The 17,867-nt window shown below is 36.7% G+C and overlaps 1 protein-coding gene across 1 annotated transcript in view; it reads right to left on the bottom strand.

Annotated features, from left to right (window-relative positions):
• Nucleotides 1–660: 660 nt before the first annotated feature.
• PLPPR4 (phospholipid phosphatase related 4) overlaps nucleotides 661–17,867 on the bottom strand; it is a 45,803-nt gene continuing 28,596 nt past the window's right edge. Inside the window, exons 3-7 of the mRNA XM_007977848.3 lie at nucleotides 13,228–13,357; nucleotides 10,871–11,066; nucleotides 8,804–8,861; nucleotides 7,860–8,033; nucleotides 661–4,565 (exon numbers count right to left, since the gene is read on the bottom strand). Of these exons, the coding sequence (XP_007976039.1) occupies nucleotides 3,240–4,565; nucleotides 7,860–8,033; nucleotides 8,804–8,861; nucleotides 10,871–11,066; nucleotides 13,228–13,357 (1,884 nt within the window). The 3' untranslated portion in view covers nucleotides 661–3,239. The remainder of the gene's footprint in view (nucleotides 4,566–7,859; nucleotides 8,034–8,803; nucleotides 8,862–10,870; nucleotides 11,067–13,227; nucleotides 13,358–17,867) is intronic.

Here is a 17,867-nt window from a genome sequence, read left to right on the forward strand (position 1 = left end):
GATGTTGTTGCCTGGTATGTATGAGCTTGGTTGCAATTGGACAGCTACATGAACTTGGTGGCATTACTGGACATTTGTAACTTCACATATCACTCAACAAACTCCTTAGGACCATTTGAGTAAATCCTAAGTTCTGGTTATGGTCTAAAAACTTGTGCTAATACCTTCTAGTTAGATGTACAAATCATCAGCAGTAAAATTCATATAATGAGTCTTAATGGCTCGGAAGAATATCATGGAATTAATGGTGAAGCATTCTTTTAAGAAAAGCTGCAGCACCAATGGCCACGATGGCATAAAGGGTGCTACTGTTTGGGAAAATAAGTACATCAACTGTTCTTATTCAAGTCCTTCATATTTTCTTTTTTATACACTGTAACATTGATATGCAAAAATATGTTTAAAGTATAAAAAACCTCCTTCAATAAGCATAAAATAAAATTCTAAACAATAAGAAAACATGTCATAGATTGAGAAACTTTTCTTTCTTAGTTGTAACCCATTCCTAAATATTGATTATGTATTATGTTTATGTTTATGTATTAAATTCATTGATTATGAATTTAATCAATTCTGATTTATTCTTATTTCCTCAGTTATTTTCTTATAAGCCAAGCTATCATCTATTCAGACTCTGAAGTAAAAACAAAAATATTCCAATTTTGATGAAGAAATCTAATCTTTATTTCTATGATTTTAGCACAATATACTCACACAATAGCTTTTATCTGTACTTAACAAAATACATTTATAGCACTTTACAAACTTTATCAGTTTGGAAAACATTGCATAACATTTTATTAAACACAATACTTTATATATACTATATATATTTTCATAATTTTATTTACTTTAAAAAGATAATTAACTCTCTTTATTCAATACTTGGTTTTATCAGTAAAGCACAGCCTAACAAAGGAAGAAGTGCTCCCATTAGCAAATAAGATAAATAGAACACTAAGAAGAGATACCACCTGTTAGTCTGATTTATTTTAAATTAAGGTACCAGTGGAATGTAAACAAATTTTTTTGTAATTTTTTTTTTTACAAAAGACATGTTATCAAATATACATGCAGAGGTCTGAGTTCTAGTGTCTGTCATTACATGTCCTTAACAATGTGGTACAATTTGTTAAGTCATTAAAAACTGTAGCCTTTGGCACTTTGAGTAGAAAAAGAATGTATCAATATTTATGTAAAGAAAAAAAAAAACTTCAATGACTAGAGAAGTACTTTAAAATCTTTTGTTAAGAAATAGGAAAGATTAGGAAATATCATACTGCACCTGAAATGCTGTAGCAGGGGTTTTTGTTTGTTTGTTTTTGTTCTTCGGAGCACTAAAACCAACCCACCTTTCCCTCTACAAACCGGCAAAAGCCAGTAGAAGCATCATGATGGTGGTGGTGGTGAGAAGTGGGGAAGGCAACATTTTATTCCCACTCCCCTCTCTGAGAAGGAAATTGCCAGAAGGGATATGGTCGAGTCCATGTTTTATTGCCAGAGTTTTCAATTCTGCTGGTTTCAGCTAAATTCCTAATGCCTTAGAAGGTTGGTTTTTCTAGAAAGCTCTGCCCTTTTCATGTAGAAATTGATAATGATGTGATACTATTCATCTGTAAACAACCCCTTCTATTATTGGAAAGTGAGCTAAGATTAGATCAACCGTCTCTGTGGTTTCCTCTCATCCCCTTGGCAATCATCAAGTATATATCAGAATTCTTATGAAATGGCGTTAAAAAGGTTTAATACTAAGTTCCAAGAACTGAATATGTCTTCATACTTTAAGTTGGAAAACACTCCAAAATATTTTGTTTTTATCTTCTTATTATCAATGGTATTGGTTTCCTTTGATTTAGGCTCAAGGCTTGATTCAGGATAGGTAGCAAAAATGGTTGTTTGCATATTAAACTAAAACTGCGCGTATTCAGATATTTTGAAGTCACTCTTAATTTATACCATGAGCTACTTTGATTTACCAATATGCATTTTCTTTTTAAAGAAGATTCTTCCTCTTGGTGTCCAATTAACAAAAATGTTTTAGAGACAAGGGTCGAACTTAATCAGTGTGGCTCTAATTTACTGGTCAGCAGGATATAGAAAAAAAAAAAAGTTAATAATGTAGAACCAAATGGGACGTTTAGATTACTTGTTAAGATGGCAACCTATGCCAGCTAGTTGTAGACATCTAAGGGCAAACTTGACCAACATTTCTGGCAATGTAACCCACAATGTCAAGTTTTGGCTCAGATTTCTTGTTTGCAAATTCACAGCAGTATATTTTGCTCAAGGAATGTCAATTGTTATTTTTGCTTTTAAAGTAGGAGAACGTATCTATAACATCAAAAAATTAGGTTAAGGAGAAGCCATAGAAAGCAAAATATGATCACAACAATTTCAAAAAATTCTCTAAAATAATATATGTATAAAATTATGCAAATTTACTCACTAAGAAAACAGATTCATTAGCAGTACCTATACTTAAATCAAAAGTAAGCAGCAGAAAAACTATGCAGAAAAGTACTAGTTATTCCCTTTCACTGAAAATATTCCTACACAATTTTTGATGTTGAAGAAAGCAGAATTTTGAAGAAACGCACAAAAACCTTTTCTTTTTTTGACTGTGACAGAGCCACTACAGAGAAGCTGCGGGGTGTCCTATTCTAACACAAAGCAGCCAGCATCTTCTTAATAAAGTAGCATTTCTTTAACAAGGAATTGCACACCACTATTTCACAGCTAAATAGAGTTTGAGAGTTTACATGGTATATGTACTATAATAATCAGCACCAACCGTATTGAGCTGTAGGTGCAGATTCTGCAAAATGAATATATAATACTGCATGGCCTCTGCTGTAGGGAAAACGTGTGTGTTCTGGGTTCCCACAGCTCACTATAAAGAAAAATCCCCAAAGTTGGCACATTCAGGAAGTAAAATAGTATACATTTGAAGAAAACCACTTTCTTTTGATACTGCTTTCTGCAAAACCTTTTAAGTTTGACGACACGTCTTAAGAAAACTCTTCACACCATCACGTTAGTTAGGTTCTTGCATTGTGCTTTTCCCTCTCCTTGATGTGAGATCTACAAGTTTGAGTATAGCGGTTCTGAAAAGTTACAGAGTTCTGGGCTGATGGTAGACAATCTAGCTTGGTGAGACTTCCCAATTCGCTGGAACAGAGCACAGGTAGAATCGACAAATGGTCGTTTGGGAGTAGCCCAAATGATGGAATGGACATCACTCAATCCTTATAAGCCCGTGTGGGGGAGGTTCCTTTGTAGAAGATATTTCTAGTGTTTTCAGGGCTGTTGCTTCTTTCAGGGATTAGAATGATGTTGCCCTTTCTCCGCAGGGTGGAGTCGCGGGAAGAAGAAATGGACAGCGTCTCTGAGCCAATTTCGCTGCCCTCTACTGGGGTGACGCGGATGGTGGTAATTCCGTGGTGGTGATGCTCATTGCTATCAATGTTGCTTCTCTTGCGATCTCCAGAACCAAAGCTGTCTTTCAGAGACTCACAGCTTTCTGAGTCCCTGTTGAGATCGTTGAGCTCGTAAGTTTGGCGAAGGCTGCCTTTTTCAGGGGCTTTCCACTTCCAGGAGCCACTGCCTTCACCTTCGGTGGACGGGATCTGTATGATGGGCCTGTTGTTCTCTGGGTGAGCCTCAACCCTCACTATCCCACTGGGCTCATGGTCTGTCAAGGTTTTATAGCGGATGGAGCCAGTGCAGGAGACCGTGCTGCCTTCAGTGTTCTTGGGGCTGCTTTGGAGGACACCCTGCTGCTTGGACATGGCTATGACTTGCATGATTCGGGGCTGGCTGTTGCTTCTGTTACAGGCCACAGTCTTCTCAGCAGCTTTTAACCACTTGGCCCGAGCAGAGCTGCTTTTGGGGGAGGTGCTTATGTTTTCCTGAGTCTCCTCAGGGATGTGCACCAATTGTGAGGACCCAGGACGGGACTGAATGGACACTCTTGGCCCTCCAGGCATGCTGTTGTTACATCCGGGGACAGCGCCAGGCTGGATCTTGAGGTACTGGTTGCCAGGACCGTGGTGGTCTCCATTCACCCCTACCCTCGAAGGCTCTGAGCTTGACCTCATTTCTATGGATCTGGGTGGTGACTGTCCAGGCTCAGGCTCTATAACTTGCAAGGACAACTTTCGACTTTCATTCTTATTCTTCCACTGGGTGAGGAGCTGCTTTGATCGAGCGGAATCCATAGAAGCATGAATGCTCGCATTTCTCCTGACAGGGTCTTCTACAGATGGGGTATTGGCTCGCGGCAAGGTATTGCTGAAGGTAACCATGTTCTCTTTCCCCATTGGGCTCCGTGGAGTAATGATTTCCACATCAGCATTTGCTCTTTTGAGGTTTGTCAACGAGCTGGCATCTCTGTGGTTTCGGTTGAGGATGCCTTCCGTATGAGCAATTCCATCACTGCTGCTACCATTTTTAGCAGACAAAACTCGGTTGGGATCTTGATTGAGGTCTGTCAGAGACCTGAGGGCGTCTCTGTGCTGAAACATACTCTCATCACTGGGCAGGAAATTCCCCACAGCATATAAGCCCTAGTGTTTGAGAAAAAGCAATAAATATCATGCACTAGAAGACTGTCACGAGGATTTCCTTAGAATACCCACTGAAGTACATACATGGGTATATGCTTCTTACACACCATTGACTAATACAAATAATGAAACATGAAAACTATATTTTTGCAAGAAAATAGTTATATTATAAATCACTGCATGAATTGCTCAGCAATGTGAACCTCATTCTTTTCTCCATCCTATTGGATGTTTTTGTCAATCTTATCTTGTGTATTTTTTCAGAAGAAAAAGAAGACAAGAGAGAAATAAGGACTTTTTTCCCTGCTTTTCAAAGCGATTCATTTCTCCAGATTTAGGAACTTCTTGTTGAGTGACATCTCAAATGGCTTAAATGATTTATTTTACCTTCCATTTTCAATCATATGATGGAAAGTAGAAGAGGTGTACAAAATATAGAACAATATATCATTCATAAAACATGATATCTGGTTTTGAAATAAGGTCAGAGACATGTATTATTGCTACCCACACTGAGCACAGCCTTGTGTGTTCGGCATTGTACAGGGTGCTCTTGGAAGAGAGGGCAAAAACTATCACCAGACTGGGGCACCTAGATTCTTTCCTGATTTAAACTTGGTCATAAATTGGGAAATACTCTTTGATCAATTTAGTACCATTGCACTAAATTTGAGCCAGATTTTATTTAATTTTTTCTTCATACACAGTGTATCTTTTTTTTTTTTAGATCTGGGAAGCAAAATTTGGAAAAAGCCTAAAGTTTAGCCTCAAAATCATTACCCTTTTGGCACATAGAAGATCTAATCCCTGCTGGACTTTCAGTTTTTGAGATACTTGGTTTACAGATAAAATCAAGCAGCAGACACCTATTTGCATGCTAATTTCAAAAGGAGGTAACCGCTGTCTACTTTTCAAGTCAAAACAAAAAAAAAATTGATTTAACATTTTATAGAATGCTTAACAATGAACAAAACATTGGCTTAGAACTGAAATGTTCCCAATTTTAGGGCAAGAGTGCAGACAGAAATGAAATAAAGTCAAGCCCCTGCCTCTTCGAGTAGTTTAATTCCTTCTTCTAAGTATCTTTCTATGCTCTCACCAGAATGAGCAGTCCTTACATGAATTCTATTAATAATTGTACTTAAATTTGTAAGTTGGGGAAAATCCTCCACTAAACTATAAGCTCTCCATACAAGTACAGCCATGTGTCGCTTAATGACAGGGATACATTATAAGAAATGCATTGACAGGTGATTTTGTCATTGTGTGAACATCATAAAGTTCACCTACACAAATCTAGATGGTATAGCTTACCACACACCTAGGGTCTATGGTATAGCCTATTGCTCCTAGGCTGCAAGATCCTACAGCATGTTACTATACTGAATACTCTACGGAACTGTAACACAATGGTAAGCACTCGCATATCTAAACATAGAAAACATATAGAGAAAATTCAGTACTATAATCTTATGGGATCATCATGGTATTATATATGTGGTCCATGGTTGACCAAAATATCATTATGTGACATATGACTGTAGTTGTTTAATTCTTGTTATGACATGGGACAGAGAGTTAGTATCTTTATTTTGTAGGTGAAGAAACAGACTTCTGAGAAGCTGTGTGACTTGGCTAAGTGGAGGAAAATCTGGATTCATAATCAAATCCTTTGGGCTATAAATCCCACACTAATTCCAGGACATCATGAAATGACACACATGCAAAAAGCGATACATAAACTAGAGAGTGGCATTTCCAGTCTTCTTTATTTCTTCTGCAATGCACATTGCCAACACTCCTATAGGCAACCCAGGCTTATGCACAATTTCTGGCACACTAACTTTAATTTGATCCCTTTCTCCTGCACTGAAGAATGCATGTGAGTAAGAATAACTTTTAAAGTGACAATCTTGACTATGCTAGTTATGAAAATAAAAAAAAAAACGTATAAACTTATAGCACACTTCAGTCCTTTACCTGTATTTTGGTAATCATTTTCTTGTAATACCTTTCCAATGGCACTAAGACCACATGATTGAGAACTGTAGCTACAGATAATTTATTTTTATTTCTGTCAGCTCTTCTCAGTTTCTTTCATTATTGCCTTTTCTTCTGCTTGTCACTTGTTTATTGGTATTCCCTGGCTCCCTTTTATTTTTATGACCTGGCAATTTTATATACCCGTAGTAACTACAATGGTACTTCCATTAAATAATATCCTTCTCCAGTACTAATTGCTTTTTTGAACTCCAGAAGCAACTACTCAACTGGTTATTGATTCAATTGATCCCCTCAACTCCCTTTACCCCTACAAATCTGCTTCATCTGTCATTTACCTGGTCTGCTAATGAAGTCATCATCGATCCAGTGTTCAATGCTGGAAACCTGGCCATTATGTCTCCTTCCTCCTGTTCCCCCACCTTCCACTTCCACTTGCTTTTTCAGATGCCTGTCTCTTTGCATATGTAGTTTCTTCTTCTTGAATGCCCTCCCTCCTTTCTTTACCCCATGGAACTCTCATTAAAAACAACAACAACAGCAACACACACACACATCACTTTTGTGACGTGTTTTCTAACGTCCTCAGGCAGTTTGCTATTCCCAAAATACTTTGTTCATATCCTGTTATGTCATTGAACATGTTGTAACCATTTATATTTATGTTAATCTTTACATTGTAAACTTCTAAAGAATACATCTTATTTCTCAGTGTTTTCATATTCAATACAATCCCTGGCACAGATTAGATATTGAATAAATGTAAAATGCATGAATGCATACATGCATGACAAAATGAAATGGACAATCTCACTTTCCTTATGCTGAGGATATTTCCCTTAGAGGAAGACCACTCTTGAAAAAAGAGTGGTGTTAAAGAAGTCAATACTAATTGTATCACAGTAACATTCAGGTGCTAAATTTGTGGTGTTGGGAAAGTTATATAACCTTTAACTAAATTTTTGTTTCCACTAACCTTACTTTTGGCAATAATCACTTTCCTCATCTGTAACATTATAATTATACTATCAATAGTAGTCCCTGCCCACCTCCTGTTTGGTTGGCATAAAGACAAAATTCAAAAATCTTTTTAAAATTACAATTTTTGGCTCATGTAAGAGTTCAATAAATGATTTTGTTGAAAGTGGGATATGTGTTTTGGCATAGAATGGAGATGTGGCCATTTCCTTGTAAATTTAAAATATATTGCAAGGAAGTTATTATAGTGCAAAATATTCTCTGCATGTTTTCCATTTTAAACTTTGGTTTATAAGATAATAGTAAATTATTTACCAAGTACAGTGCAATTCCTCCTCCTATTAAAAAGCCACAATAGACATCAACTGGATGGTTCTTATACTGAGTTATCCGTGTTAGCCCGCAGATTATTCCACAGATGATAAATGTGAAGACCAAGAGAGGTTTCAGAAGCTTAGAGGAATCCGTTAATGTGGAATTGAAGTACATCTTAAAAATGGAAGAAGTGGGTTAAGTATGTTAGAAAGGCCATTTTGTTAGTAAATTATAATCAAATAAAAAGTTAAAAGTCTGATACAACTGACTTCAGTTTTACTGTTTCATTCCCCCTTCCTATGGCTATGTTCTGTACCTACCAAGAAGAGATATGCATGATGAAATTTACCAAATAAATAACAGATCTCTCATTTAATTACATGAAAGTTGGAAAAATACCAAACCAGTAGAGTTAGCCATTTAACTGTTTAGTCTCCATGTTACTTGTCATATAATTTCGTTCATTTTTCTCAGGAAAGACTTCACGGACTATTGTTTAAATTAGATAAAATGACTATTCATTGTACAACATTTCCAAATTTACACTGACCTAAAACTTATTGCTACAGAAATACTAAAGTAGCATATGTGTGTGCTTGTGTGTGTGTGTGTGTGTGTGCACGTTGTATGTCTTTGTGGGTACTTATTGTGATTCTTTCAAGTTTTGTAACATTCCTATAATTCACAATATCCTTCCATGAAGTATAATATTAAAGGGATACCAGAATAAATAAATATTATTATAACTGTGTAGAAAAATTCCTTTACTGTACTATTTTTTATAGTAGCATTTGATTTCTGCTTTGGATGCCATTGTATTTTAAGGCTGCAGTACTAAATTGACCATTCTGTTATTACATGGGTATAATTAGTCACCTGGAGACAACATTCATTTCTCAGATTTTCTGCAGAACACAACTCAACAAAAAGAACCAGTTACTTACCGAAACATACACAGCTGCAAAGGCAGCAAGGGTTGCATGTTGAGAAGGGAAGGACTTTCTGCCAAAGAAGATAGTCAAATTATGCCTTGTAGTTCAGATACACTGTTAGCAATAATCCCAAAGACACTGAGTGGTTAGAACGTTCAACTTAAAATCACAAGGCAATAAGCAATAATTTTACTTTCTGTTCAGCTTTCTGGTGAAAGACCTTAGTGATAAAGTAAATACTGCTAGTCACCATTAATATTAACAAATAATAGTGATGTACTTTCCAGTATAAAGAACTGCTAGCTTGGCAAGGGGCCACTTCATTACATCACTAGAACAATGGTTGAAAGTAGAAATGGATTGGAAAACATCATTGTTCTTTGGTGTAAGAGTTATACCAGTTCAAAGTAACAGCTCACAAAACCTAGCTGTAAATTTTTTCTATGCTCCTAAATACATTGTTTTATTTACATAGAATTTTTTTAAAATGAAGTTATTTTCTCATGGCATTGGATCTAAATGTATATTATTAATACTCTAGAAAGCATAAGAAAAGTCTAATTTTAACAAAACGTTTCTCTACAAAATTAAAAAAATGTAGTACACTTTACAGTAATTTCATCTCAAGAATCATAAATCATCTTGTTTAAACAGTTTAAAGAGCAGGCAAGGATGGTGAAGAGACACTGAAAAGGGCAGGCGAAAGAAGAATAGAGACTTGTTTCAATGAATTAAAAAATTAGAAAAAATAAAATTCACTTAAATTAGTGCCTTCCTAATTATTTGGTACCATGATAAAGAAGATCCCTATTCAATAGAGATAAGTTAATACAATAGGACTGAGAAAAAAATAGAGGACATAGGTCTTGGCTGTAGGTCCAAAATTATTGAATGATATATGAGAACCTTAATGTGTATAATCACATAACATCAGGCTTTAATTATTCAGTTGTCCTATTAACTTATTTTTGACTCCTTAGTCAATATTTGGGAACGTATTGAAGGGAAAATTCAATTCTTACAATAATTGATTGGCCCTTATCCCTCTGCAATTTATTTCTTTTGAGCCTCTAAACTACTATCTCTTGTCATATAAGTTTATTTTATTTTATTATTTATTTATTTATTTGTTTGTTTATTTATTTTGAGACGGAGTCTCCCTCTGTCGCCCAGGCTAGAGTGCAGTGGCCGGATCTCAGCTCACTGCAAGCTCCACCTCCCGGGTTCACGCCATTCTCCTGCCTCAGCCTCCCGAGTAGCTGGGACTACAGGCGCCCGCCACCACGCCCGGCTCATTTTTTGTGTTTTTAGTAGAGACAGAGTTTCACCGTGTTAGCCAGGATGGTCTCGATCTCCTGACCTCATGATCCGCCCATCTCGGCCTCCCAAAGTGCTGGGATTAGAGGCTTGAGCCACCGTGCCCGGCCATATAAGTTTATTTTTGCTTTATTTATTAAAAATTTATGCATTGGTAATTTCTTGAGTTTCCTTTATATTCTGACATGTAAGGCCAGAAGCTATGCACACCTAGGTTCATTCAAAGAATGAATGAACTTAGTGGCACAGAGTCTGGGGCATGAGTTAGACCTGATTGAAAGAAATCATATGCAATCCTAGATGTTACCCCTTCTCAAACTTTACAAAAAGGACAATTCACATTTTTTTAATATAACATGTAATGGAGATACAACTTTCATATATGTTTAGTCTTCCATTTAAACCAGTCCTAGAGTTATATTGACTGTCAGCCATGACTGACTATAAATATTCTGAAATAAACCATTTATAGTAACCTAAAACCATAATGAGTATAGGATCGATCACAAAACATGGTGGAGTTTGGTGATATAGGGACTGGTAGCAAGAAGGTGGGCTGAAATTTGGAGACATAGGGAAGAATTTGGAATAAGCCCCCAATAGGTTTCTACGGTTTAGTCATTGAAGAGATCATTGAATTGAAAATAAAAATTTAAAAAAAAAAACCATTACGACTGAAAAAGCCATGCTTAAAGTGATACTCCAAACAACATTTGAATAATGAAAACAATGATGCAGAGTGTTTTTAGACCTATTTCTAACCTGCCACTGTTGATAACTGTGAGGTCAGATCCTGAGCAAATATCTTCCACAATGTAGGAATTTTCTTTGCAAGATACATTCAGAGAGGTATAGTTTGGTTTGCACACAGTCAGAAAGTAAGGTGCTTGATATCCTGTGGACAGCTGTATGATATCTGTAATAAGAGCTGTAGAGCATAGTCCAAATACATGAACACCTATAAGCAAAATGAAAGAAATTGTTACCAAGTTGGTGGTTGTGTCAGCATCAAACGTATTCATTAAACATTAATGAATTAAGATCTTAAAATTTATTGTGCTCATTTTCTCTAAGTTAATTTCAAGAAGACAGTATAGAAAATTCCTAAACTTCTAAACAGATATTTACGGCCAAAGTAAAGGCAATGTGTATCTCCAAAGTAGTAACTTTAGGCACTTTTGTTAATTTGGTTATAAAGGACCAATTCTTAACATTAACTGTAAGTCACTTGTCAGACACTTGGAGCATGCTAAGGTATGATTTGAGAGGGATGACATGTGTGGAATGAAGCAAAATTTAAAGTAGTTTTAATTTGCTTAGCATTTTTAAGTTGCCAGGGTTATTTCTCCCTGATGGTCTCTAACACTAGCCACAGTCGTCACACTCTGCAGAATCCATTCTAATTCTCTTCAAGCTGTGATCATACTAGGAATGCTAATTAAAGCAGAGATGACGTCAGGCCCTGACATGGAAATGACAGTCGTATCCTAGGTACACTAATGTGGGGAGCCTACCTGTGTGTTTGGAGTTTGGACATGCTGTTCTTACATCTCTTGGTCCAAATTCTTTTTTCTCTCTCTCCTAGGACCAGTCTTAAACTATAAAATAAAAAATCCTTGCACTTGTACATGCAAACTCCATATCTTCTTGAAATTGCTTGCTTGGCCTTATCTTTGGGAGTCCAACTCTCTGCTCACAGGCACATGATCTGGAACCTGCTCACTCTAGGTTTTCTTGTCACCCTAGATTCATTCTGACTTGACAGCTTGCATTCTGATTCATGAGTTACTCATAGAAATCATTATGAGAGGACCAGGGTAATTCTTCAGTCACCGCCTCCAGACCAAGAGTGCTGGCTTGCACATTACCCTGTTTTGCATTTTTCTTCACTGCTTACTGTCACCTAACCACCACTCCTCCAATTGCTTCTCCACCCACACACCTGGGATTCATGACACAGAAACTTTGTTTCCACATTCTAATTCCTAGAAGCATGCAAAGACTTACTTTTTCCTTCGGATAATGGACTTTCTAGACCTATTGCTGACGCAGGCTCTGGAACATTGTTCTCTAGGGTGGAATGGATCATCCTTCCAGTCGAGAGAGGGTATGTGGCCCTTTGTCCACAATATTTTGTTACATTAGGGAATATTTTCTCTGCGTTCAGCTACATGTCCTGGAGTTTTATTTCCTTGCCTGAGTTTGCGATGCTGTTAAGCTGTCTATTGTTTTCTTATCTTCTCAATGTGATGGGAAGAAAATGCTTAGTGGAGCAGAGTCTGGGGCATGAGTTAGACCTGATTTTTCCTCTTGTGGGAAAGAAATTTGTGTATAATTATCTACTAGGGATTAAGCAAAGCCATCAATTATTTTGAGCTTACATGTTATAGGTAAAAATAATTTTATGCCGACTTACCGGGAATGAATAGAAAACATTCAGGTGGGTGTGATGTATTGTGGGTGACTATTCAACTATATTAAAAAAAATAAAAGACCTATGACTGGAACAACATTAAGATGGCCGATGCTATGCAGAAGAGACAAAGGTTTAAAAACTGGTTTGATTCAGATGATGATAGCCAGGTCTATAGATTTTCTATAGGTCTCATGAAAGATGAAAGGTAACATTAGGGGCTACAACCAAGGAAAAATGGCCATGATGCAGTACTCAATGGTGACATTTCAAAGTGTAGTAACTTCTGGATGAAAACACTCCAGGAAAATTGAAATGGAATCATTCGTGTGACTGAAGTAATTTCTGAAGAGTTGTCTGCTCATTCTGGCCTGCTGACGTTTGTTCTCCATTTTAAAAAACTGAACACAGATCCACTGAAACCATTTTAAAATAAATTCATGCTTCAACCAGAGCTAAGGCACAAATAAGTTGAAATGCATGGCATATTAGCTCTCAAAACAAGGGCAACAAATGTAAATAACACATTTCAGATACAAAGCCCAAATTTTGGTGTTTTAACAGTTTCTTGTACAATGTAAAACTCATCATGTACTGAAATTATACATCTAAATTTTAGTGTAAGAGACTTAATATCTATAATTAAATATGACATTTCTATTTGAAAAAGAAAACATTTCTTTTCTTTGTGGTTCCCCACACCCACCAACGAATCTGACGGCTCGTCTGAGGAAGGAGTTGAAGTTGCAGCCTCCGGCATTAATATTGGGCTCCAGTCCAACCCCATTTCTTCTTTTGGAGAGGCAACAGTAGAGAATTCCTTCTCCTACCATAATCTGCAAAGATAGAAGGGTATTCAGGAAAAGGCATGTTGGAATACCTATTAAGCCAACAGGTATAAAGGAATTACATGTCACTTTTTAACATATCAATTCAACAAAGTAAGGATGTAAATTTTCTTAAAAGTTTTAGAGACACAGTAATTTCTTCTGAGAATTTGATCAAGCAGTGAGAATTAAGTAATCAGGCCACTCTAATGAGATTTGGTAGGGTCTTCTGGACTCTTATGTACTGGAAGATTTTACCAGCAGATTAGGTCCATAAATCAATTTGGGATTGAGCAGAAGGATCAATCCGTGGAAAGTGTGTGAATGTAGAAAGGTGCTGTCTACAGCATAGCTGTCCCATAAATATTTCTGCGACGATGTCCTTTGCACTGTCCAATACAGTAGCCACTACCCATATGTGGGTATTGATCACTTGAAATATAGCTACCGCAAATGAGTAGCTGAATTTTTAATCTTATTCCATTGTATTAATTATTTAAAAATTAAATAAACTTAAATATAAAATGAAGTGGCCACAGGTAGCTAGTGGCTGTCTTATCAGAGAATGCAGATTACAAGAGAATCTAGGTCAGCAGGATAATATTTCCTAGGTATAGACATTTAGACAAGGTGTTTACAATGGACAGAGAATCATACAGTAGTATCAAGAGGACTCTCTTAAGATAAGGAACAGGGCACTTTGCTGTAGGATTTTAGGACCCGTGAGATCAATGAAGGAACTCAATGTGATTTAGGCGTGATTTTCTTCAGTAAGTTTTCTTTGAAACCTCTTACTGTACCCTAAATTGAATTACACCTCCATCTATGTGGCTCCCTTAGCATCTTTTCCTTCCCTCTAGCATAGCTTTATGAAATTGTTCATTTGGCTGTCTCTCACTAGACTAGGGCCTTGTGAAGGAAGAACCATTTCTTATTTACCTTTCACCTTCACTGTCTAGCACAGTGAGATTTGCATGTTTGGCTTTTACTGTGGGACTCACATTTGCTAACTACTTTAGGCATTTGGGTTGTCAATTATCCTGTACAACAGAAGCAAGATTTAAAATGATCCATTGTATTCATGAAAAATTTTTTCAAATATTTGAGATAATTGTGGCTAAAAGATTGTTGTGAAATTAGATATTGGTTTGCTATAAATGTGTGGAGCTGAGGAAAGTACGATTAGTGAGATACTAACAGTCTCTTAAATGAGATACTAACAGTCTCTTAAATACAAATAATCATGTCACTGTAAATATTATAACCCTGATTAGGACTGAAACAAGTTTTCCAGGGAAAACCTCTCAGTTGTCATTACTAGCTTAACATTTATGAAGTGTTCAAAATTATAGTTAAAAAAAAAAAAAAAACTAATGACAGTAAGCCTGTGGCCTTCTGCTTTGAATACTTAAATGACTATAATTACTTTTGTAGGGAATATGGTACATGTTTAATTATAAATAATCATACTTTGTATAAAAAATGTAAAGAATAATTATCACAGTAGAACTCTACTTATAACCATATGTGTGAAAATCATGTGGCATAATAAACTCTTTTAAGATCAATCATTATAAGGCCGGGCGCGGTGGCTCAAGCCTGTAATCCCAGCACTTTGGGAGGCCGAGACAGGCGGATCACGAGGTCAGGAGATCGAGACCATCCTGGCTAACACGGTGAAACCCCGTCTCTACTAAAAATACAAAAAACTAGCCGGGCGAGGTGGCGGGCGCCTGTAGTCCCAGCTACTCCGGAGGCTGAGGCAGGAGAATGGCGTAAACCCGGGAGGCGGAGCTTGCAGTGAGCTGAGATCCGGCCACTGCAGTCCAGCCCGGGCTACAGAGCAAGACTCCGTCTCAAAAAAAAAAAAAAAAAAAAAAAAAAAAAAAAAAAAAAAGATCAATCATTATAGAAACAATCAAAAAGAATTCATTTCAAACCATTGGATGCTGAGTTAACCATTTATACTTTTTGAAAAATACAGTCCTACATTAGCACTTCAAGTTAGACATGGAAATTCAATAGGTTCTATACTCTGTGTAGACAGATACAACATAATACAACACTTACACAGAATAATATAACTGCTACCTCAAATTCATCATCTCCAGAAAATTAACCACTTATTCCTGAAATGTATTGTATTCAGCTAAAAGAGATTAATTTCACCTTCACTTCCTCAATAAAAATTCTGTGAATAATTTTGTTTTCTCTTTATAATTATATTTGTAATGATTCACGTCTTGTCCATGAGTGTTGAATTACATAAGAATTTATCTGTATAGAAAAGTGTCTTTTGTCATACAGTACAACAGTCATTATCTCAAATGACCTTGAGACCTTGAGATTTCAGTTGTTTTTTTTTTTTTTTTGAGACTGAGTCTTGCTCTGTAGGCCAGGCTGGAGTGCAGTGGCACGATCTTGGCTCACTGCAACCTGTGCCTCCCAGGTTCAAGCCATTCTCCTGCCTCAGCCTCTCAAGTAGCTGGGAATACAGGCATGCACCACCAAGGCTGGCTAAGTTTTGTATTTTTAGTAGAGACAGAGTTTCACCTTGTTGTCCAGGTTGGTCGCGAACTCCTGACCTCAAGTGATCCACCTGCCTCTGCCTCCCAAAGTGCTGGGATTACAGGCGTGAGCCATCGCTCCGGGTCAAGAGTTTTATTTTAGTTGTTTGAATATGTTCAAAACTCATATGTAAAAGAAGTGCAACGCTTATTTGGCTAGACCACGTAATGTGTATAGAGGTTTCTTGTCAATATTCTGACATCACCCAACCATTCCTGTCATTAAACAGGACATTAATTTTCTCACACTCACTTCTGTCACTTAACCTCAGCTAATGTCATTCACGAGTTTTCAAAATAATTCAATTTGGCATAAAGCTAGGTCTCCTCAGGGTATGGGGATCTGCTTCCTAGTGCATTTCCAAATGCCCAGCTTATTTCCCCCTTTTGAATGGCACACTGTTGTACTGCAGTATGGTGTCAGAATTTAGGTTCTGATAAGAAAATTATTTGTTGCTGTTGCATTTGTAAACAGAAAACAGTTTACAGCAAGTCTCTTTTCACAATCTCTGTTTTGTCCCGCACCCAACCCTGAAAAGAACACAATTTGTTGTTGTTGTTATGGACAGGTGTTGGGAGGAGATATTATAATGACTACTTCAGGGGAGGTTTTGAGAAGAAATATATTTCTTAGTACTATAAGGAACCTGGCCATGGAACAGTCATCATAGGGGGAACTCACAATCCAAAAAGTCTTTCTTGTAAAAGAAAACAACAAAAATTATGATAGTATTCATCACAGTATCCTCAATATTTAAATTTTCAATGAATGTTTTTTGGAAGCCCTAACAAAATATTCTGCATATTGATTGTGTAGTCTCTTAAAGCTAAGTCTATCCCAGGAGCTAGAATTAAATTCTGATCGAATTCTTCTATAAAATTAGATGTATTAATTGGATAACAATATGTAGTAAAATTGTATTTCCAGGAAGAAAAAGTGCACTTTTTTTTCTGTTCACATAGACTTCATGAAGATTTATGATAAACCCAAATAGTCTTTCTCATTTTCTCTGAGAAATAATCTCCAAAGAACCTAAAACAGAATGCTTGTTTTATCACTCAAAAGTAAATGAAAATTGAATATTAAGGAAGAAATTTTTCAATTTAAGGGCAACTTCAGAAAAATAAACATATACATTTCACATAAATGAAATACATTTTTCCACTTTCATGTATAACATCACGAAGACAAGTTATTTTTAAACATCTCTCAAAGCATTAAAAAATCTGGGAAGCAAATACTGAATGATTCATATTTAAATTCCTGCATACAAATTAGCTGATCTTTGTATTCATATGAAGGTCCTTTTGGAGAATCTGGCTGAAGCAAGGCCTTTTGTTTTGTTTTGCCTTCCCTCCACTCAACGTGGCGGGTGGCAATTCTTCTCACACAAGTCCTTTTGGACACTCATCCCCAAACGGAGAGTTCTGCTTACCTCCCTACCCCTTCTCACTACCCCGTTTTTGGAACAGGCTTATGCTGCCCTAAAGATAGAAAAGAAAATGACATCCTTGAAAGTCAGAAATTAGAGTCTGTTATTTTTACTTTCAGGAAGAGAGGGGGAAAGGAGTTAGCATAGCTATATATGTAGGAAGATTCGAGATAGAATTATGGTTTTAGAACAAGATGACAGCAGACTCTAGAGGATGACTGCTAAGAAAATGTATGTTTTGGGAGAAGGCCTTCAAAACCAAGGAAAAAAAAATGAAATTAGAGTGAAATCTAGAAGTATAGTATATGTTTGGAGAGAAAGCTGTGACAGTGTTTGATGTCAGCAAAGTCTAGTCTGTCTCACCATCCAGTTAGTTACCTAAAACCTATCAAACCAGTGTGGTGGGATGAATTGCTGTCATCTTGGAGTATCCTGAAGTGATATAGGGAAATCAGGGATCCTGAAGCATAAATAGTTCCCCAGTTTGCCTTTCCTTCCATGAAGAGGCATGCAACAGCT

This window comes from Chlorocebus sabaeus, chromosome 20 (genome assembly GCF_047675955.1).
Source record: "Chlorocebus sabaeus isolate Y175 chromosome 20, mChlSab1.0.hap1, whole genome shotgun sequence".
NCBI classification, from domain to species: Eukaryota; Metazoa; Chordata; class Mammalia; order Primates; family Cercopithecidae; genus Chlorocebus; species Chlorocebus sabaeus.